This window comes from Megascapheus bottae, chromosome 22 (assembly GCF_031878675.1).
Source record: "Megascapheus bottae isolate mThoBot1 chromosome 22, mThoBot2.hap1, whole genome shotgun sequence".
NCBI classification, from domain to species: Eukaryota; Metazoa; Chordata; class Mammalia; order Rodentia; family Geomyidae; genus Megascapheus; species Megascapheus bottae.
Window position 1 is genome coordinate 14,917,311 of NC_143530.1, and position 22,897 is coordinate 14,940,207.

At 45.1% G+C, this 22,897-nt stretch overlaps 1 protein-coding gene across 3 annotated transcripts; it reads right to left on the bottom strand.

Moving 5' to 3' along the window:
- Positions 1-1,254: 1,254 nt before the first annotated feature.
- LOC150047976 (tripartite motif-containing protein 26-like) lies at positions 1,255-22,709 on the bottom strand. 3 transcript variants are annotated; one of them, XM_090356149.1, is made up of 8 exons: positions 22,465-22,709; positions 9,795-10,286; positions 7,487-7,582; positions 7,038-7,268; positions 5,835-5,857; positions 5,285-5,400; positions 2,961-2,993; positions 1,255-2,221 (listed from the first exon to the last, which is right to left on the bottom strand). In XM_090356149.1, exons 2-8 carry the CDS (start codon positions 10,233-10,235, stop codon positions 1,533-1,535), a joined length of 1,629 nt encoding a protein of 542 aa, XP_090212275.1. In that variant the 5' UTR covers positions 10,236-10,286; positions 22,465-22,709; the 3' UTR covers positions 1,255-1,532. The 3 variants fall into 3 exon arrangements, with proteins under 3 accessions (XP_090212275.1, XP_090212274.1, XP_090212273.1); XM_090356148.1 differs by lacking the exon at positions 22,465-22,709 and adding an exon at positions 21,974-22,043; XM_090356147.1 differs by lacking the exon at positions 22,465-22,709 and adding an exon at positions 14,217-14,573.
- Positions 22,710-22,897: the final 188 nt, after the last annotated feature.

Here is a 22,897-nt window from a genome sequence, read left to right on the forward strand (position 1 = left end):
TTTATATAATAGGAAGAGAGGACTGGAGCAGGGCATGGCTTAAGTGGTAATGTGCTTGACTAGCAAACTCAAAAAAGTCTTGAATTCAAACACTACTGTAAGAAAAATAGGAAACCCAGGCTTGCATGCCTGCCCCTGTCTCACATGGATGTCCTCAACCATGTTTAGATACAGCAAGAAGGCCCTCTCTTCATATCAAGCAGATATTGGTGCCATGCTCTTGGACTTCAAAATATCCAGAGAATTGTGAGACAAATAAACTTTCATTCTTTATACATTACCTGTTGTTGGATATTTTGTTAAGAAGCAGCAGCCTATGACACAGTCTTGAAGTCAAGAATACTAGCTTGCAATTATATGTAAGATAAATGCCATCCCAACCTCCTCTCAAGTTCTGGTGCCTCCTCCACTCTAGTAGCTCTCACACTGACTCCTACCCAGTCGGTGTGGCAAATGGAGAAATAATTATAAACAGGCAGAAACAGGTTTGTGTGTGTGTGTGTGTGTGTGTGTGTGTGTGTGTTTGAGTCATGGGTTGAAGACTCTGGGCTTGGGTGCTGTCCCTAAGTTCTCAAGGCTACTGCCCTACCCCTGGAGTCTGGAGTCACAGCCCCACTTCCACTTTTCTACTGATTGATAGGAGATAAGAGTCTCTCTGTCTTTAGTGCCCAGGTTGGCTTTGAACCTGATCCTCAGATCTCAGCCTCCTGAGTAGCTAGGATTACAGGCATGAGCCACCATGCCTGGCCTATTTTTTTTCCAGTCTTTGTTGAACAGATTTCCCATCTGCTAATATTAGCCAGTCTTGTTTTCTACTTGTAGCTAACACTAGTAAAGAAACAAAATATGTAATTCTACCATATCAAGAAGACTTACTCGAGGACCAATTCCCACAAATTCAAGGAATGCAGACTTTCACATGGTGGCCTCCCCACTTCTTACTGCAAAATTTAGAAGAACAGAGTTGGAACAAATTTACCAAATTCCACCAATATATATGACCTGAGGATGTACAAAGATGTGATATTGATCAGTCATGGTTTTGACCACAATATTTATTTTCTAGGATGCTTGGGGTCAGGGAAGGTGGTGGAAACAATTAAGATACAGGAAAGGGACTCTAGGAATCCAAACATTGTGATCAGTGGTAGAAGTGACAATCCCTTGACACAGACCTCCCTCACATACCTTTGGCTCAGTGTACACACATCAATGGCTCAGACAAGTACAAATAAAACACAACAGAAAAGATGATTAACAACAGCACACATTTTAATAAATACTTCAAAGAGATTACAAGTCTTGCACAATGGATAAAACATATCAAGTATTAACATTTCCATTTTGGAAACAATGCAGAGATGGCATGACACTCTTAACTGCCATCCTGCTCCAGTGACCTAAGGGGATTCAGAAACTGGCCAGGCAGTCTAGCCAGATAATGAATGGGTTGGAGGATAATGTAGAGGAATAAGGGATAAATGGGAAAAAAAAAAAAAAAGACCCAAAGACTGTGTTCATGAGGTCTTCTCTCAGGGTCTCAGGGTAAGTCTGGATCGCATGCAATTAAGCCACAGGAAAGGGAAAATCCTCCCAGTGAAGGAAGATGAGAATTCATAGATAAACTCTTGAGTTCTCGCGTTGGTAAAGGTCACCTTCCCTCCATCATAATCCAGGGCAATGCCAATCTGCCTTGGACAATAGGACAGGATCTGGAAGGGCTCAGTGCTGGTACAAATACAGACCCCTGCTGAAGACAGCTGCAGAGTCCAGAATCCCTCATCAGGGGTGAAGCTCAGAGACCCTCTTCTCACCACGGACTCTCTGGCTACCCCCACCAAGCAGAATTTGGGCCATATTCCATTCTCCTGAGACCATTCTTCCTCCAACTCTTCACTTTCATTTCTATATACAGGTGAGGCATAGCCATCAGCAATACCTAGGAACCCACCAAGATAGCTACTGCCAAACATACCTCTGGCTCCACCTCTGAACTTCATTGCTTCCTCCTCCTCTTCTCCCCACCAGATCCTGTCCACTTTCACTTCCCAGTACACTTTCCCCCAGGTGAAGCCCTTGCTGCCCAGCACACCAGGCTCAGGGTCAAACCGCTGACCACGCTGGTATTTGTTCATCCACAAGCCAGTGAATATCATACTCTTCCCATTGGGGTACACTAAGAGGTAGCCGTTGGCTGTCTGAGAATTCAAGACGATCTTCACTGTGGGGACAAGGGGATAAAAATGTGACATAATGAAAGCTATCAAGGGGGACTTTTCTCATAGGCTCCGGAGCCCTTCTGACAGTGACCTACTTTGGGGACCAGGATATAGACCATCCTGATCTTGTGCTCACATTACCCTTAATTCCCATACTAGACCATGGAAAGGCAATATGAGAATACCTGTGGGGGTCTGGGGGTTTGTGCCTGAAATCTCAGTACTTAGGCCACACACACACACACACACACACACACACACAGAGCCTCCTGGTATGTTAGTACACACTTGTAATCCCAGCTACTCAGAAGGCAGACTCAGAAGGATTCTCAATTCAAGGCCAGCCCAGACAAAGTTAGGGAAGTAAGACCCTATGTGAAAAGCAAATAAGGGCCCGGGGCATGGCTCATATCGTATAGTGCTTGTCAAGTTTATGTGAGGTGCTAGATAGTTCAATCCTCTGTACCTTTTTCAAATCAAACAAAAGGCTGGGGTATGGCACAAGTGGTAGAATGGTTTCCTAGCACATGGGAAGCCTGGGTTCAAGCTTCAGTCACACACATACATACACACACACACACACACACACACCACCACCACCACCACCACCACCACCCAAGACATTCCTATTTAAAGAAATGATTCATTATTAGTAAAAGAGTTTCTCAGGCAGGTTGTGATTCTGTGTGGGAGAGCTCACTTTGAGGCAAAACTGTATACCACCCTCCACAAGATACTCACTTGTTTTATATTCCAGATCCCTCATCAACTTCCCTGGAATGAAGGAAGAACATTACATTACAACAAACGAATTCTGACAGTACATCTTCCTAGGTCAGATTCTCTTACTCCGTTGGCTCGTAAACTTGAAACAGTGACAGATATCATGAAAACCCATGTGAAATAGAGAAAGCAATGGCTTTGCGCCCATGCCAGCATCTGCTTAGAGCACCTGCTTCATGAAAGAGTATACTGGGCCAAATTGTATGTTATTCCTTCTGTACTTTGCACTTGAGCCACACCCAGCTTGTGCTTAGTTTGTTTTTCAGATAGTGTCTTGGAATAAGCTTTTTTTTTTTTTTCCTGGCAAACCATGATCCTCTTAACTCCCTTCCCTCCCAAATAGCTGGGACTACTGGTGTCTGCCAGTATACCTGGCTTGTTTTTGAGACAGGGTCTTGCTAATTTTTGCCTGACCTGGCCTTGAACAATGATCCTCATGTTTCCACCTCCTGAGTAGTTGGGATGACAACACTTGTTCAGCATGATGAAGCCCTGGGTGGTTCCATCCCCAGTACCACAAAGAATAAAACAGAGCTGGAGCCATGATGGCTCAAGTAGTTGAGTGCTTGCCTAACAGGTGGAATTACAGGTGTGCACTGCCATACTATGGCCATATTCTCTTCTTTCATGAACCCTAAAGTTCCAAAGGTGATTCTAAGATGTCTCCTGAAGTGTTTCTACATTTTTTTATTGTAGAAAAAGGTACCATCATTACCATTTTATGTTCAGTAGTGTTAAATAAATTCACATCATTAGGCAACCGATTTCTACAACTTGCCCATTTTGTGAAACTTAAACTCTATACCCAACTAAATAGTAGCTTTTCACTTTCCTCTTCCCCTAGGCTCCTGGCAGTCAACATTCTGCTCTGTTTCTGTGAGTTTGACATTCTAAAAACACATGCAAGTGGGTCTATACATTATTTGTCCTTTTTAAGAATGGCCTTTTTTTTTTGCCAGTCGTTGGGCTTGAACTCAGGGCCTGAGAACTGTCCTTGGACTTTTTCTCAAGGCTAGAGCTCTACTACTTGAGCCACGGCACCACTTCCAGTTTTGTTTTGTTTTTTTCTATGTATGTGGTAACAAGGAATCGAACCTGGGTCTTCATGCATGCTAGGCAAACACTCTACCACTAGGCTAAACTCACGGCCCCAAGGCCTTTTTTACTTAACAAAATGTCCTTAAAGTTCATCCACATTGTTGCATTTATTTGTGTTTCCTTCCTTTTTAAGGTTTAATATGAATTATGTGTAGATACATATTTTTTGTCTCTACTAGTGGACACTTGAGCTATTCCATCCCTTGACTATCATAAATCATAAATTATTCTGCTAATAAATATGACCATGCAAATATCTATTTTAGATCTACTTTCAATTCTTTTGGAATATATTTAGATTAATGGATGTGATGATTCTGGGTTTTAATTTTGTGAGAAGTTGCTGGCTTTTTTTAGCTTCCTAGTATTTTTAGGTATGAATCTCTCTTTTTTTCTTTTTGATGGTACTGGGGTTTAAGGGCTTTGCAGGTGTTCTACCATTCAAGCCACACCTTATGCCCGAGGAATCACCTTTTTTGTATGTGTAAGCCTATACTGGGACTTGAAATCGGGGCCTTGCACTCTACTTGGCTTTCTCAGTCAAGGTGGCACTCTACCACTTGAGTCACACCTCCGCTCTGGCTTTTTTGCTGCTTAGAGAGAAGTGTCTCATGGATTTTTCTGCCTAGGATGGCGTCAAACCTCAATCCTCAGATCTCAGCTTCTTGAGTAGCTGGGAATACAGGAGTGAGCCACTTGGCACCTGGCCTGGAGTCATCTTTTTGGGGGGTCAGTCATAGAGCTTGAACTCTGGGCCCGGGCACTGTTCCTAAGCTCTTCAGCTCAAGGCTAGTGCTCTACCACTTAAGCCACAGCACCACTTCCAGTTAACTGGAGATAAGACTCTTTCGGACTTTAGTGCTGGGGCTGGTTTAGAACCGGGATCCTCAGATTTCAGCCTCCTGAGTAGTTAGGATTACAGATGTAAGCCACCAATTTCTGACTGAATCATCATTTATAACCAACTCTTGGACCTACTAATGATTATTGTACCTTTGTCTAGGTAATATTTTTAGCCTGTCCTATGGAAAGATTCCTTCCCCAATGCACATGCCTGGTGCAAGTGACCTGCCCAAGATCAAGGGATTCTGATAAGCCAAGGCCAGAGATCAAAACCTAAGAAAACAGAGCAAGAGAAATTTCTCAGCTCCAAACCCCTTCCTTCACCCATTGCTTTACTATACCATGGAATCCTCTCAGTCCTTTCTCTAGAGAAAGAAACTTATCAGAGAATTCTTCTGCCCGCTTTTTGACTGCAGGGCTGATAGGCTTTTCAATCCAGAACTTCTTCCTGGGATATCTAGAGAAAGGAAATTCACAGTGGTAACCAGTGAAAGGAAGAATGGTGACATTCAACTGTCACCACTCCACCCCCATCCCCCACTGCCTCCCACAGTGGAAACAATGCTTCGAAGATTTCATTCCTACACTAGTCAAAGGCTAACTAGAAAGTTCTGATATAGAAGCCTCACTATCATCAACATATCCTTTAGGAATCACGTTAAAATACGAAAGGGCCATTTCTGCCTCAAAAGCCCTTTAAAACATATAAGTAAACAAGAAAAAAAAAGAGGCAAAAACTCTTTCCCTAGAAAGAAAGTGTCCTTGAACTCTCAACTAGAAGAGCTCTTCCCACTAATCCTTTTCGAGTCCTTGTCAAATTTAAAGAAAGAAAATAAAGGGGTGTACTGTGAGTGGTATAAGCAAATAAACAAGCAAACAGGAAGTACTTACCTGCTTATTATATCACTGGGGTCCTGGGAAGGAAGAGAGATGACAAAGTCACAAACACAGCCTTCATAGGAGCTATGAGTATTCCCCCACAGGAGTGTACAGAGAATGATTCTCATGGCTGGGACCTGTTCACCTCTCCACTACAGCAGTGGTTTATAGAAACATGCTTTTTCCCACTTCCCTCCATTTGAATTATGTTGGTTGGTTCCATTTGTTGTCTTATTGCTCCTTTAACTTCTCTTAAAGCCACCCCTCCAGAAAGCCAGCTCTCCTCTCTGACACCTTCCTGTCTCTCCTCCTATTCTAGTTTTTCCCAGCACCTACAATACCTGTCTGGACATACATATGCCAACTTTGTTATTGCATATATTTACCTTTTCTTTTTTTTTTCTTGGCTGGTCCTGGGGCTTGACCTCAGGCCTGGGCCTTGTCTCTAAGCTTCTTTTGCTAAAGGATAACACTCTACCACTTGAGCCACAGAAGCACTTTTGGCTTTTTCTGAGTAGTTTGTTGGAGATGAGTCTTTTGACTGCCTGGGCTGACTCTGAACCTGGACCTTCAGATGTTAGCCTCCGGAGTAGCTCTGATTCTGGGAAGTTACCAGTACTCAGTTCATTTATCTATTTCTAATCAATGAGTCCCACCCACTTCACTAAGTGGAATGTTGAGCTCTATCTTTCTGAGAATCTAGGTCTTTATTCTTCAAGACTGACATTAAAAAAAAAAAGCAAAACAAAAAATACCTCTTCTTTTCTGAAGACCTACAGGACTAAACTTTAGCTTTGACTAGCATTGCTGTGGCCACCAATCTGGCTTGGTGCTATAGTCATAAGTGTGGAGACCTTACCATTTTGGTGTGTGGTCTGTGCACACTGTGCCCCAGGACTGGTATTTTCCTATCTTGATCGGGATGTGAAATGTCTCCCGTGGCCTCATGTACTGGGGTTTGGTTCAGAACTGATGGGCTTTGGGGAAGTGAATGGATCCTGAGTGCTCTAACCTAATCAGTGGATTATTCATTCCTTCGTGGATTCCATAATATGATGGTAACATTTGGAAGTGTTAACAAATGGGATCACCATCTTGAAGAACGAAATGAAGGAGAACATCCTCTTTCCTGACTGCTGCTCCAAATCCCTTGCTAATGAAGAGGCCATACTACAGCTTGAACAAAAGGACGGCACAGTTTAACTGGTTACTAACCTGCAAAAGTTCAAGTGCTGGCTGCCGAACTTTCTTCTCTAACTCAGAAATGAGGGTCCCAAGCCGGACCACCTCTTCAGAGCCTTTAGTGATATGGCTGTTCCTCCCGTCTATGAGCTCCTGCTCCAGCCCCACCAGCAAGTCCAACAGGTACTGCTCCCTTTCTCTCAAGAATTGATGGCCCTGTTCAAACACTGACACAATGTCTTGCCTGTGGTTCTGGAATTTGGTCTACAGCAAATGCAGGAAGAGAAGGATGATTGCTTCTGAGAGGACAGGAAACACTAGAACATTTGTGAGATCTGGGGAGGAGTCCAGAACAGGAATCCCTTCAGTTCACCTCCCCCAAAATATACCACCTATCCTCCCAAAGCAATCCACCACAAACCAACACACACACACACAACCATATACATGTATACCCATGGTTTAGTTAAGATTTCTCTCACCAACAGAGCTTGAATCTCATCTTCTCCTGTAGACTGAAAATTCTGAATTCTATCCCTGTCTCCCTTTAGAATCTTCAGATGGTTTAGAATTTTACCCTATGGAAATAAACACAAATAATCTCGAGAATAAGATGAAAGCATCTGCAATAAAAAGGAGGTATAAAGCAATTCCACAGGCCGGGAGCATGGCTTAATGGTAGAGTGCTTGTCTAGCATGCATGAAGACCCAGGTTAGATTCCTCAGTACCACATACACAGAAAAAGCCAGAAATGGTGCTGTGGCTCAAGTTGTAGAGCACTAGCCTTGAGAAAGCCCAAGGACAGTACCCATGCCCTGAGTTCAAGCCCCAGGACTGGCAAAAAAAAAAAAAAAAGCAGTTCCACAATAAAAAATAAAACAAAAGCCAGGTGTGGTGGCTCAGACCTGTCATCCTAGCTACTCAAGAGTCTGAGATCTGAGGATTGTGATTCAAAACCAGCCTGGGCACTAAAAAGTCTGTGAGATTCTTATCACCAAAAAATGGGAAGTGGCTGGGAGTTTGGCCTAGTGGTAGAGTGCTTGCCTAGCATGCAGGAAGACCAGGGTTCGATTCCTCGGTACCACATTCATAGAAAGAAGCTGGAAGTGGTGCTGAGGCTCAAGGGGTAGAGCTCTAGCCTTGAGAAAAGACCAAGACAGTGCTCAGGTCCTGAGCTCAAGCCCAGGACTGGCCAAAAAAACAAAAAATAGGAAGTGGGGCTGTGGATCAAGGGATACAGAGAGTTCAAGTCCCACGACCGACAATAAATAAATACACACACACACAAAACAAAAAAGCAATTCTAATACAATTTGATCTCATGTGCTATAAAAATAGGTAGTAGAAACTGGTGCCTGTGGTGAGTGCTTGTCGTCTCAGCTTCGTGAGAGGCTGAGATTCAGACTAGTCTTGGAAGATGACTCTACAAGGCTCCATTTCCGTGCAAACAAGCTGGGTGTGGTGGTATGTTCCTGTCATCCCATAGGGAGATGGAGGTCCAGGAGGTGTGGCTTAGTGGTAGAGTGCCTGTTCCAGCAAGCACAGAGCTCTTAGTGAAGACCTCTGCATAAAAATTAACAAACAGAGCAAGCAACACAACAGATTTCATTCTTGTTAATGAAGAAGAAAACAGTGAGTTTTATGTTCCTAGGAGTGGAATGGAGATATCTTCACCCCCACTTCCTTGCAGCTTCATTCATAAGATATGGAATCAACAACTAAAGAAAATGTGCCATATACATATAATGGAACGTTAACTAGCCTTGGGGGGGGGGAAAGATCCTGCCATTTGTGACAATATGTGTGGACTTGGAAAACAATATGTATATGGAGATAGCCAGTTACAGTAAGGTGGATATCATGTGGTCTCATTTGTATATGGCATCTAAAATAGTCAAGCTCAGCTAAGCAAAGAGTAGCATGGCAATTGCTAGGGGTTGAGGAGAGATGGAGATGCAGTGAAAGTTTTAGTTGTGAAAGAAAATTAATTCCTGGAGATGTATTAGTACAGCATAAGGTAGTCTATAGCTAACCATGCTGTATTGTGTTCTTAAAATATGCAAAAGGAACCAAGCATGCATGTTTGTAATCTCAGAAATCAGGAGACTGAAGCTGAAGGATCATAAGGTTGAGGCCACCTTGGGTTACAGAGTAGGACTATGAATTAAAAAACAAAAAATTGTGGGCCAGGCACTGGTGGCTCATGCCTGTAAGCCTAGCTACTCAGGAGGCTGAGATCTGAGAATTGTGGTTCAAAGGCAGCCTGGGCACAAAAAGTCTGTGAGAATCTTATTTCCAATTAACCACCAGAAAACCAGAGGTGCTGCTGTGGCTCAAGTGGTAGAGTACTAGCCTTGAGCTGATGAGCTCAAGGACAGTGCCCAGGCCCTGAGTTCAGGCTCCATGAGAGAGCAAAGAAAATGAAATAAAATTGTGTTAGAAAGAATGATAGAGGAAGGTGAGATTTATTGGGCTGTATTGTGGAAAGGAAATAATCCCCTGCCCCATGTAAAATGAATATAAGCTAATCAAAATATGTAAAAAATTGCAAAAAGGGTATGTCTTTCAAATATTCTTTTCTAACACAGACAAAAAAGCAGCAACAAGGATGAGGAAGTGGATGGAGAGAAGTTCTGGGTCTGTGTATGGTCCTGATGGAGATAATGTTGTCTCAGGTGTATCTTTGCTGACTTTCACAAGCCAACCATGCCTCAGTGTCAGGGTTTCAAGAGCGGACCATTACCCTACAGGAATACAAGAGCAGGGCTGAGGTCTGAGGCGATTCTCACCCGATAGGACTGGGCAGCCTTCTCCAGGAGGACAGCAGCGTGGTGCCTGTGCTCCCGAGACTCCCGGCACATCACACACAGGATCTGCTGGTCGTCCTTGCAGTAGTAGTGAAGCTTCTCCAGATGGCGCCCGCACAGGTTCTCTGCTCGCTGCTCGGGTGGTCTTTCCTCTCGGGGTTGTCTCTCTTCTTCCACCTTCATCCTCCAGATGTTCTCCACCAAGCTGGCCATCTGCCACACATGGCGGATGTTCTCTTTCTTAAAAACTGTCTTGCAGAGAGAACAGTATAATGGCTGTCTGGAAGATTCACAGACCTTAATGATGCAGTGGTAGCAGAACACATGGCCGCAGTCAATGGTCACTGGTTCTCTCAAGTAGTCAAGGCAGATGGAGCACAGCACCTCATCTTCCAGGTTCCTCAGAGGGGAGGCAGCGGCCATGATCACTAGGCTCAAGACCCGCACAGTGCCCTCCAAAGCCGGAATCACTTTCTGAGAGGACATGGAGAGGAAATGTGAGTTTAACAGGTATCAGAATGGAACTATGAGAAAATATTTTGGATGTAAACTTATTCCCAACCTTCCCCCTCCCCTACAAAATCCAAAGTTCCTTCTATAACACACTGTCAGGATAGGTTTCAGCCTGCAGAAAGAGATAGGCATTAATATCAAGCCACTTGCTCCTGGTATAAGTTTTTCTAAGACACTCATAGATTTAACTAAGTGGAAGTATTCCAGAGAATTATGGAAAAAATAAAATCCCAATAAATCTAATGGATTTCTGTCTAGCTCTGAGATAAGCTTAGTTAAAAATAATAATTCAAGCTGGGCGCCAGTGGCTCATGCTTGTGACCCTAGCCACTTACGAAGCTGAGATCTGAATCTGTGAGGCTTATCTCCAATTAACCACCAGAAGTGGAGCTAGTTCTCAAGTGGTAGAACAGTAGCCCTGAACTGAAGAACTCAGGGATAGCATCCAGGCCAAGAGTTCAAGCCCCATGAACAATCAAAGAAAAAAAAAAAAGCTACAAGTGGAGCTGTGGCTCAAGTGGAGCAGCACTACCTTCAGCAAAAAAACCTCAGGGTCAGTGCCCAGGCCCTGATTTCAAGCCTCAGGAATAGCACACATGCGAGCACACACACTCACGCACGCACGCACGCATGCACAGAGGGAAAAACCATATCACTAAAGTCTGGTACTGATGGCTTCTACCAGTAGTACTAGATCTAAGGATCAAAGTTCAAAGGCTGCCCAAATATGCTAATCTGAGAGATTCATCTCCAAATAACCAGCCAATATTAACTGCAGCACCATAGCTCAAGTGGTAGAGCACAACCCTTGAGTGAAAAAACAAGTGTGAGCTCCAGTACTAGCACAGAAAACAAAACAAAAAAACAATAAAATGATAAACCTAAATTCAATAATACCAATAATGACATTTGGGCTGGGGTGTGACTCAATGGTAGAATATAGCTAAATATAAATGAGACCCTGGGTTCAGTTCCTAGCACAGAAAATATACCAATAGCAGCAGCCTTTTTTTTTTTTTTTTAATAGTCATGGTACTTGAATTCAGGGCCTGGGCACTGTCCTGAGCTGTTTTGTTCAAGGCTAATGCCTTGACAGTGATTATTAGTTGGCTGTGGGTTGATTTTTTTTGTTGGTTTTTTTTTGCCAGTCCTGGGCATGATCTCAGGGCCTGAGCATTGTCCCTGAATTTTCTCAAGGCTAGGGCTCTACCACTTGAGCCACAGCACAACTTCTGGCTTTTTTTCTATGTATGTGGTACCAAGGAATAGAACCCTGGTCTTTGTACATGCTATGCAAGCACTCTACCACTGGCCAAACTCCTGGCCCGTGTGTGTGTGTGTGTGTGTGTGTGTGTGTGTGTGTGTGTGTGTGTGTTTAAGAAAAAAACATTCTACATCTGAAGAATTCATGTTAAATATGATGAAAACAATAAAGTAAAAAATGAAAGAACTGAACATTGATGCTAGGGTTTAGATTTACCATGCAACCAAGAAAGCTGAAAAAGGGGTGACACTGATTAAGATATGCATTGTATTCATAACATGCTTTGTTGACTAGCAACTCCTTGGTACAACTACTCAAAGATGATTTTAAAAACAGGGGGAGACCAGATGCAGTGGCTCATGCCTGTAATCCTAACTACTCAGGAAACTGAGAGCTAAGGATCACGGTTCAAAGCCAGCCCAGGCACTAAAGTCCATGAGATTCTTATCTCCAATTAACCACTAGAAAACCAGAAGTACCGCTGTGGCTTAAGGGGTAGGGCAGTAGTCTTGACTGAAGAGTTTCGGGATGGTGCCCAGGACCAGAGTCCAAGTCCTATGACCCACAAAAAAAAAAAAAAAAAAAAAAAAAAAAAAAATGGGGGCCTGGGAGTTTGGCCTAGTGGCAGAATGCTTGCATCGCAAGCACCGGGTTTTATTTCTCGGTACCACATATACAGAAAAAGCTGGAAGTGGTGCTGTGGCTCAAGTGGTAGAGCACTAGCTTTGAGGAAAGAACAAGCCCAAGGACAGTACTCAGGCCCTGAGTTCAGTCCCCAGAACTGGCCAAAAAAAAAAAAAAAAAAAGTGGCAGTAGCTATGTTAATATCAGATGAACTAAACAGAACCATAAAATTTGCAAAGGATAAAGAAGTCTATCATATTATGCTAAAGTGTCAACACTTCACCAAGAAACTATAATATCAAATGTGAACACAATTAAGCTGAGTATGAAAATATTTGCCTAGTCTGCACAGACTCCAGTTTGATCTCCAGCAACACAAAACCAAGAAACCAAACCAAAACACTGGTAGCACTGATATGACCCCAAATAGACAAATCCAAAATTGTATGTGGCGACTTAAGTCTTCTTTCTCAAAAACAACAAAAAAAATTAGATAGAAAATCAGTAGAGGGACCGGGAGTTTGGCTTAATGGTATCCTAGCATGCGCAAAGACCCGGGTTTGATTCCTCAGTACCACATACATAGAAAAAAGTCAGAAGTGGTGCTGTGGCTCAAGTGGTAGACTCTAGCCTTGAGAAAGCCCAAGGACAGTGCTCAGTCCCTGAGCCCAAGCCCAGGACTGGCAAAAACAACAACAACAAAACAAATAGAAATAGAAAATCAGTAGAGATAGAGACCTGGATATACTGGTGATGGAGTCTTTTGGATTTATTTCTGGCTGGCTTTGATACTCTAGATCTTAGCCTCACGAGTAGCAAGGATCACAGGCATGCTCGCTCCCTCCCCCCCCATCATGTTAAAATCAGCTTCTTTATGCTGCTTCCCATTCCTGCTCCCTGGCTTGTTGTCAAATTGTCCTGAATAATCACGGGAAAACACTATAACCCTCACATTCTTCTTCTTTTCTTGCCAGTCCTGGGGCTTGAACTCAGGGCCTGGGCATTGTACCTGAGCTTCTTTTGCTCAAGGCTAGCACTCTACCACTTGAGTCACAATGCCACTTCCAGCTTTTTCTGTGTATGTGGTATTGAGGAATGGAACCTATAGCTTCATGCATGCTAGGCGAGCACTCTTACCAGTAAGCCACACTCCTGGCCTCCACATTCTTCATCTTTAGAAGGGTGAAAAGTTATTTTTATCTTATGTTGGATAAAATATCTCTGTATGTCTTCACTCTTCCAACATCCCTGAGATTTAGGTATTATGTCTATTTATTTTGCCCATTTACTATAAGTGGTAATAAAGTCCCTTGCAGAATGGTGAGGATCCAACAGCTACTATGGGTAGAAGCCAGGACATGACCCGAGCTCTGGTTTAACCACAAAACAAAATAAGCATGGATTTCGGGCAGTTAGGGAAGTGGGCTCTCCAGTTTCAGCCCTCTAGCTATCATACCCTTAACCTGGGTCATTACCACATTGACTTCAGTGGATTTTACGATTGGCCTCGTCAACTTTAAGATGCTTTGTTTAATTTTTTAATTTATTGGATTTGAAGTTTCAGTTGACTGTCGGGATTCATGGTGCAGGCCTGTACCATGCACTAGGGAAGTGGAAGCGGGAAGACTGTGAGATCAAGGCCAGCCTTGGTTACACAGTAAGACTCTGTCTTGAACAAAACAAAATAAAACCCGAGGTGGTTTTTTGTCTGGAGAAGAGCGGGCCTCCCCGGCTGATGTGCTCTTTAAGCGAAGCCACAGCAATGCCAGGACGAGCTGTTACAGGAGATGCTGTTAATAATTCCCACGCCCCAGAAGCCTGCAGATAGAACTGAACGACAGATAATAAGTGAGAATCGTTTTGCAAGGCAAGGTGCACTGTGGAATGTTGGTTTTCCACACCCGTCACCAGGAGGTGGGGATGTGGTTCGGAGCTGGGTCCTGTGCTCCTCTCAGGCCTCTTCCTGGCGGCCCACCATCGCCCCGGGCCTGGCCCCCACTCACCTGCCCGCTTCCTGGGCCTCGCCGGCCGGACCTGGGGACAGACCAGGGTCCCTGGGCTCTGCAGAGGCAGCTCCACGACAACCCGGCCCCTGCCCCCTGCCCGCCTCCGGGCCCTCGGTGCCACCGTTTGGCCTCTCCGGGGAAAACCCTGCTCCCAGGCAGCCCCAGGACTGTAGCCGTTGCCGGGGACCCCGCGTGTCGGCCTCCGGGGCCCTCGTGCCCGGTGTCTCGGGATGGGTGCGGGGGGCTCCGCGGGCTCTCACGGCAGTCGCTGCTGGCACCGCGCTGCCGGGCTCACCAACCCTGCCACGAGGGGCACACAGACACGAGCAGTCCCATTTTACAGATTAGCCGAGGACCAAGGCGGGCAGCCGCGCCAGGACCAGCAGGCCAAGATGGCAGCTCCCAGGAGAGCCCGTGGTTGCCAAGCAACGCCGCCCCGCCCCCCCCCCCCCCCCGCAGGCCTGAGTCCTCCCCACCCAAGAGGAGGTCTTTTTTGTTTTATTTTTTTTTTTAAGTTTCTTTCTAATTCTCACCATCTATTTGCTTGAAAAAAAAAATCCCAAGTGCTTTTCTCTCCCCACAGCTTTGGAGAGGTTGTAGGGTGTTGGGAGTTACTCTGCCCTCACCCAGGAACTGCCGAAAACCTAAATTATACCCAGCACTGGAGGGATGGAGGGAAGTGTAGCCAGGACACTGAGAAAACTAGGACTGGCTTGTCATCTGACAGACTGGGTAGGTAGCTGGGGACAAAAAGCAAGTAGGTGCCAGGTTCTACTGGCTCACACCCGTAATCTGAGGTGATGGTTCCAAGCTAGCCTGGGCAGGGAAATCTGTGAGACTTTGATCTCTAATAAACTACACCAAAAAGCTGGAATTAGGGCTGTGGTTCAAGTGGTGGAATGATCCTTGAGCAAAAGAAGCTCAGGGGCAGTCCCCAGGTCCTGAGTTCAAGTCCCAGGACAGATAACGAAGAAGGGAAAACAAGAGTCTCTCTCTACACACACACACACACACACACACACACACACACACACTCTTTTGCTTGAACTCAGGACCTGAACACTGTCCTTGGGCTTTCTCAAGTTAGCACTCTACCACTTGAGCCACAACACCACTACTGGCTTTTTCTATGTATGTGATACCAAGGTATGGGTCTTCGGGGATGCTAGGCAAGCACCCTACCACCAGGCCAAACTCTTGGCCAAGAGACTATTTTTAAAAAGAATAAGTACTGGCGAGTAGATGGAGAAATTAGGACCCTCGTATATTGCTGGTAGGGATAAATGGTATAGCCAATTATGGAAGACACTTTAGTAATTTCTTATGAAGTTACACATTAGCCAGATGCCAGCAGCTCACATCTGTAATCCTAGCTATACAGGAGGCTGAGGATCAGGGTTTGAAACCAGCCTAAGCAGAAAAGCCCATAAAACTCTAATCTCCAATTAACCCAAAAAGCCAGAAGTAAGACTGGGAGTTTAGCCTAATGGTAGAGTGCTTGCCTAGCATGCATGAAGACACTGCTTCAATTCCTTGGTATCACATGCATAGAAAAGTCGGAAATGGTTCAAGCCCCAGGATTGGGAGGGGGGGGAAGCCAGAAGTAGAGCTGTGGCTCCAGTAGCAGAGTGCCAGCCTTGAGTAAAAAAGTCAAGTAAGAGCAAGAAGGCTCTGAGTTTAAGCCCCAGAACTAGCATAAAACACACAAACCTGGAAAAGAGAAAGACATAGCTAACAATTGCTGGTTTAATCAATTGTGTACCTACTTTATATCTCTGCTTTGATGTTGTTTGGATTTCCCAAGGAGGTGAAACAAACCATGTGCATCTAAACTTAGCATGGTACTGACAGCCTGAAGCCTGACTCAAATCCAAGCAGAATGAGTAAAAGGAGAGGCTAAGAGGAGTTACTTACAGAGCAGTGGAGAGGAGTTTACCACAGGTCTGTACCTCTGAAAGAGCTGTTATAGGTATTCTCCAGAACTCCCAAAGCCACAGGTCCCCAAGCTCTTTTAATTTATGTGGCCTTAGGCTTATAGCAGAAATCTATCCTATATCACCATCTAGTGTTTGAATTGTAACTACAGATAACCTGACCCAGACCCTGGGAAAATTGTTTATGAGTTGTTCTTGCTTGTGTGAGTGCGTGTGTGTATGTGTGTGCAAGTACTAGGGCTTGAACTCAGGGCCTGGGCACTATCTCTGAGCTTTTTTGCTCAAGGATGGTATTTCACCACTTGAGCTAGAGCTCTACTTTCAGCTTTTTGGTGATAAATTGGAGATAAGAGTCTCATGGACTTTCTTGCCAAGGTTTGTCTTCTAATGGTGATCCTTAGATCTCAGCCTTCTGAGTAGCAAGGCATGAGCCACTGGCATTGCTCTTTTACTAGAAGGTATACTGACACTGGATAAAAACATTACCAAGAATATATGAACAAAATATTGAATATATATGTATGAAAAATCCACAGGAATGTAAAAAGAAGCCAAAAAAACATTGTTGATAAACATAAAAGACAAGCGAAATAAAACTGGCTGGGTATGGTGGCTGTAACTGCAGCACTCAGAAGATAGAGGAATGAGGCTAGCTTGGGTTATATAGTGAGACCCTGTCTCAAAAATCAAGAAAGGGGAGCTGGGAATTTGGCCTAGTGGTAGAGTGCTTGTCTAGCATGCACGAAGACCCAGGTTCAATTCCTTGGACCACATAAATAGAAAAAAGCCAGAAGTGGTGCTGAGGCTCAAGTGGTAGAATGCTAGCCTTGAGAAAGTCCAAGGACAGTGCTCAAGCCCTGAGCTCAATCCAGGGACTGGCAAAAAAAAAAATCAAGAAAGAAGCTGAGCCCTGGTGGCTTCCACTTGTAATCCTAGCTACTCAGGAGGCTGAGATCTGAGGATCACAGTCGATCAGGCCAATAGGAGCCCTGTGATTGAGTCCTCATGGCTTTATGAGGAGAGAGGAGACTAAGAGAGGCAGGCCTAGGTGTGTGCTGCCCATTTCTTGTCATATTGATGCCCTGTGCCAGGAAGTATGCTACCATCAGATGTGGGTGTCCACCTTGGATCAGAACTGTGGATGTATTAACACAGGCAATTCAGTCACATAAGCAGGAACCAGGAAATGCCCTTAGCTATTAGATTCCATTCCCCCTAAACTAAACACATAGAGGCAGAATCATAAAACCAGAGTTGGCCTATGGCCCTGGACCTGCAATTAGGCTAATGGCAATATGTACTTTTAAAAAGGAGCCACACTTCCTCTATCAAGGCTGAGCATGCATCTTCAGGAATTTAATGACCAGTACTTAACCTTTCATTGTGGTGCTAAGCAGGGAATCCCAGAGGACCAAATGTCAGGCATGCCTGTTTTTACCTCCTCAAAAGTACAGACAGATCACCTCCCACGGTGTGCGTGGGCAGATAAGGAGAGTCACAAGGGGAGGGCCCCAATTTCAGGCCATCTAGCAACCTTGACCTACTGAATAACAACAAAACCCTCAAGCCCAGACAGTTTCAGGTCGGTCTGTCCTCATCTGAACTGCCCATTTCATGTCTCAGGGTGTACTTTCACTGTGCTCAGTCTCGCTTGCTATCTCCATGCTCTGGGTGGTTCTTTCACTGTGCTGGGGTAATGTCTTAATCTCAGATGTTGCACCCTGAGAACCTGAACATCCCACCCACTGGCAACCAATCAACAGAAGCTTCATTCTCATATAACTTACCTAATCTGTGGTATTTTGTTATCAGCAAGAGAAAATGAACTAAGACATTTAGAAATACAAAGTGAACATATAATCAAAGATATATTACCAGGCGTTAAAAAAAAAAGAGTGTTTACCCAACCATCCAGAAACAAGGACATACTAAACCCACTAGCACAACAATGTTCATTGCAGCACTATTCACCATAGCAAAGATATGGAACCAACCTAGATGTCCCTCAGTTGATGAATGGATCAACAAGTTGTGGTATTTGTACACAATGGAATTCTATGCTGCTGTCAGAAAGAATGACATTGCCCCATTTGTTAGGAAATGGAAAGACTTAGAAAAAATCATATTAAGTGAAGTAAGCCAGACTCAAAGGAACTTAGGCTCAATGGTTTCCCTCATTCGTCATAATCAGTAGAAACCTTGGGCTCTACTAGCAGAGATTTGCAATAGAGCAAAATCTTGATACATAAGGACATATAATATGAAGCTAATTGAAAGGACTCCAGGATAGTGAAACAAAAGCCATATAATGAATGATTGTTGTCCTTAATGTACTATGTTGTCTCTCATCTCCTTTGCTGTCCCTTGGTTATCTCATATTGGTATAGTATCTCACTTTGTTATCTGATATATTGAACTTATTTGTATTTGGATATTTGAAATTTGATAGGGAAGGGGGGAAAACCAAGACGGGTAGGGGGTGTGGGGGGGAGGGAAACGGGTACCAAGACATGTGAAAGGGTATCAATGTATGTGAATTAATATACCTTCTATCTTGCAAATATCATGTAACCCTTTTATTAATTACAATAAAAAAGAGTGCTTAAAGGAAATAAAATACTAAGCATCTATGGGCACTGAATCTTTAACATCCCTCTGGCCATCCACATTTCACATTCCCCACTGGTCATTATTAACCAATGATCTTTTTGTGATGTGTGTGTGTGTGTGTGTGTACCTGTGTGCTGGTCATAGGGCTTACACTTGGAGGCTGTGAATAAGCTTTTGTACTCAAGGCTAGTACTCTATCACTTGAGCTACAGATCCACTTTCAGCTTTCTGGTGGTTGAGAGAAGAGTCACTCATGGACTTTCCTGCCCAGGCTAGCTGTGAACCACAATCCTCAGTATCAGATGTAAGCCAATGGCACCTGGTTCAAGAATATATATAGGGTTAGTTGTGGGGCTTGAACTCAGGGCCTAGGTGCTATTCCTGAGCTCTCTTGCTCAAGGCTAGCACTCTAACATTTTGAGATACAGCTCCACTTCAGGTTTTGAGTGGTTAATCGGAGATATGTGTCTCATGGGGACTTTCCTGCTCAGGCCAGTTTCTAACTGAAATCCTCAGATCTCAGCCTCCTGAGTAGTTAAGGATTAAGCCACCAGCACCGGGGTTTAAATGAAAAAAAAATGTTATTATAAAGGTGATACACAGAGAGGTTATAGTTGCGTAAGTCAGGTAAAGAGTACATTTCTTTTTGGACAATATCACTTCTTCCCTCGCACAAGAATCTTTCAAACTAGCATCAATTTCCTACAAGTCAACCTCTACCCTTAAATAATATTCTACCCTAAAGTATAAGTCAAAGCAAAGACAATCATGTGAGTGGCTATTAGAAAATATTCCAGTACAACATGGAAAGGACCTATAGTCATTGCTCTTTGTAATTATGTTTGCAATTTTCTTCTTACTCCTGTAAATTTCGTTTGGATCCAAATTATGACAGCTGCAAAAATATCATTGGAAAGCATACGAAGTTATTAGAATTATTCACGTATACTTCTTTCCCAGCTACCTAGGTGGTAGAGATATAAGGATCACAGTTCATGGTCAGTCCACCAAAAATAGTAAGACCTTATCTCAAAGAACAAATTGAACATGGTGGTTTACAACTATAATATCAGCTATGCTGGAATTGTAGAGGTAAAGTAAAGCATATGGAAGCATCATTTATAGATAAAGGGAAATAAGTCTAGAATTTGTTTTAAAGTACTCATTTTCGAAAAGTAGGAATAGCAAACAGCAAAATCTAATGTCAAAATGTTCATAATTGTTGAAGCCAAATGGTTCATAGCATTTCCTCTTTAAATTTAGGTTTAAATTTTTTTCCATAATAGTAAAAATGGTGTCATGATAATGTTCTATTTCACATTGAGATAACTAGCTCCACACTTACAAAGGCTTAAAAGTCTCAGGAATTCAAGTTAAAGAACATTTTGTAGGCTAGGCATCGGTGGCTCATGCCTGTAATTCTGGATACTCAGAAGGCTGAGATCTGAGGAATGTGGTTGAAAGCCAACTCAATTATCTCCAGTTAACCACCAAGAAGCTCGAAGTGGTAGAGTGATAGCCTTATGCAAATAACCTCGGGGACAATCCCTAGGCCCTGAATTCAAGCCCCTGGACCAGTACACACCACACACACACACACACACACACACACACACAAATTAAATAATAAAAAATTAAATGAATAATAATATTAAATAAATAATAAAAATTAAATAAAAAGTGATTTGTAATTGTTCATTATATAATCTATTTTCCCTAACTTTTTTTTTAACCAGTCTTAGGGCCTGGGCACTATCCTTGGGCTTTCTTAAGGTGCTATAGCACTGTACCACTTGAGCCACAGCACCATGTCTAGCTTTTTATGTGTAGGTGGTAATGAGGAACCAAACCCAGGCTTCTGCATGTTAGGCAGGCACTCTACCATTAGGCCACACTCCCAGCCCCAGTCCAAGTGGTAGAACTCAGGGCCTGGTGCTGTCCTTGGGCTTTCTGAAAGCTTGCACTCTACCACTTGAGCCACAACACTGCTTCCAGATTTTTTGCTGTGTATGTGGTACCTAGGAATTGAACCCAGGGCTTCTTGCATGCTAGACAAGCACTCTACCATTAGGCCATGTTTCTGGCCCAGCTATCAATTCTTAACAGCAGAAAATTTGCTTATTAGTGTAAGCCTTTGCTAAAAAGCAAAAATACAGATTTTAAAATTCAGTAACCACCGTAGCTGCTCAGAAGGCAGAGTGAGATCTGGGAATGACAGTTTGAAGACAGCCCAGAGGCAGTAAAGTCTGTGAGATTCCAATTAACCACCAAAAAGCTGGAAGTGGAGTGAAAAAGTTAAGGGACACTACCCAGGCCTTGAGTTCAAGCACCAACACTGGCAATCTCCCCCTCTCTCCCAATTTAGTTTGAGCCAGGTGCCAGTGGCTCACTCATAGCTAACTATAGGAGGCTGAAAACTGGACGATTATGGTTCCAAAATATCTCTATCAGAAAAGCCTGTGAGATTCCATCTCAAAAAAAAAAACCCAAAAAGCAAGAACCCAGCAAAAACTATGGCTGGAGGCATGGCTCAAGTAGTAAGGCCCCCCACAAAAAAAGTAGTAAGGCACAAACCAAGGACACTCCTAGCCTGCCTGTTACCCCAGCAACACTCTGGAGGCTGAGTCAGGAGGATTGTGAGTTAGAGGTCAGCCTGGGCTACATGTCAAGACCCTGCCTCAAAGCAAGGGGGGCAAGCAGAGTGCTGAGAACATGGAAACCCCACACGGCGAGGGCTTGAACTCACTCCAGACGCACTCTGCCCCTCCTTCCCCGCTACTTTTTTTTTCTTCTTCTTTTTCTACTCTTCTCCCACAGAATCTTGTGGGTTTTTTTTCCCCCACGGGCTAGCCTCCTGCCACCCGTCCTCCTTTCGTCCAGCTCTCCAGTAGCTGGGATTACAGATGGGCACCACCAGGCCCCAACCCCACTGCGGGCAATGAGCCGCCCAGGCTTGCACAGAATGGCCGCACACCCTAAGGGCACTGCCTTCCCACATCCCCAACTACAGGAGCAGGTGGGTGTCGAGTCCAGAGCGCACATCCCCACCGGGGCCGTGCCCATGCCTCCACCGGCCCTCCACAGTCACACTTCCCCAGCCCCAGCGAGGGTGGGGGTGATCGGATCGAGTTTAGGCCTCCCTGAACTCACTCACGCCCCATCCCAACACCTGCCACCCACCACCACCCCAGTCTACGCTTCCCATCTTACCCAGACACGTGGAGCCGGAGGGGTCGCGGCGAAGCCTTCCCCGCCCGCCTTCCAGCTGGGCCTGGGGGCCGGGTGGGTGCAGTGGGGGAGCGGGGAGTGGGGGGGGGCGAGGGATTCCACGCAGCAGCGCCCGGATCCGCCTGGCGCCGAGGCCGCGCTGGGATAGAACTCGCCGCGCGGGACGGCGGAGGCGGAGCGGGGGCCCCCGCGCAGGTCAGACGTGGCGGACGGACTGCTCCGCGCGGTCGACCCCCCGGGGCGCGGGTGGCGGGAACTCGCCCGAGTGCCCCCCCCTCCCGCCCCGGAAACAGCACACTTTTCCCCCGCCCTCGACGACCCTGCCAAGTCGAGCTCCCGCCGGCCGGTGCGGGCTGTGCAGTTTTGCAGAGACAGCGCCACTAAGCTGGGTCCCCCAGACTACCTGAACCTCTGTTTTCCCTTCGGTGTAATGGGGGCAAGGCCTGCTTATTATGTAAGGACCGTGTACGTACAGGCACCTCTGCGGTGGTAGTTTTCTTTCTTTTTTCAAATTATGCCCTAAGAGTATTTCCTTGCTAATGACCGTCCTGTGTTGCGCTGGGAGCAAACTCAGACCGTGCAGGGCGCGGGGCGTCATATTGAATGCTGAGCGCCCAGCAGCGCCAGCTGACCCTGATCCAGTGCTTGGGAATCCGGAAGTGGGGGGGATCTCGAAGGCGGAGAGGGGATTCTGGCTACCTCGGTCCGATACCGGGGTGGGTGGGGGGCTCCTGCGGCTTCAGAAGTTAACCCCCCTCCCCGTAAAGCTCGCAAGCGGGCACCAACACTGCGCGCCAAACTCCGGCTCCCACCGGGCCCCGCCCCCGCCCCTTCAGATTTCAGTTTCTCTGCACCCGACCCGCTGCCCCACCCCCCGCGGCTGCCTGGGGATTTGCCCAGTGATCG

What these genes read in the sequence shown, in the direction of transcription:
- LOC150047976 (XM_090356149.1), bottom strand. Translation starts at nt 10,235, where the DNA reads ATGGCCGCTGCCTCCCCTCTGAGGAACCTGGAAGATGAGGTGCTGTGC. An exon ending in AGGCTGCCCAGTCCTATCGG is followed by an intron (nt 7,583 to 9,794) that starts GTGAGAATCGCC and finishes TTATTTCCATAG; the next exon opens with GGTAAAATTCTAAACCATCT. An exon ending in AGGACTGAGAGGATTCCATG is followed by an intron (nt 2,994 to 5,284) that starts GTATAGTAAAGC and finishes CCTTCATTCCAG; the next exon opens with GGAAGTTGATGAGGGATCTG.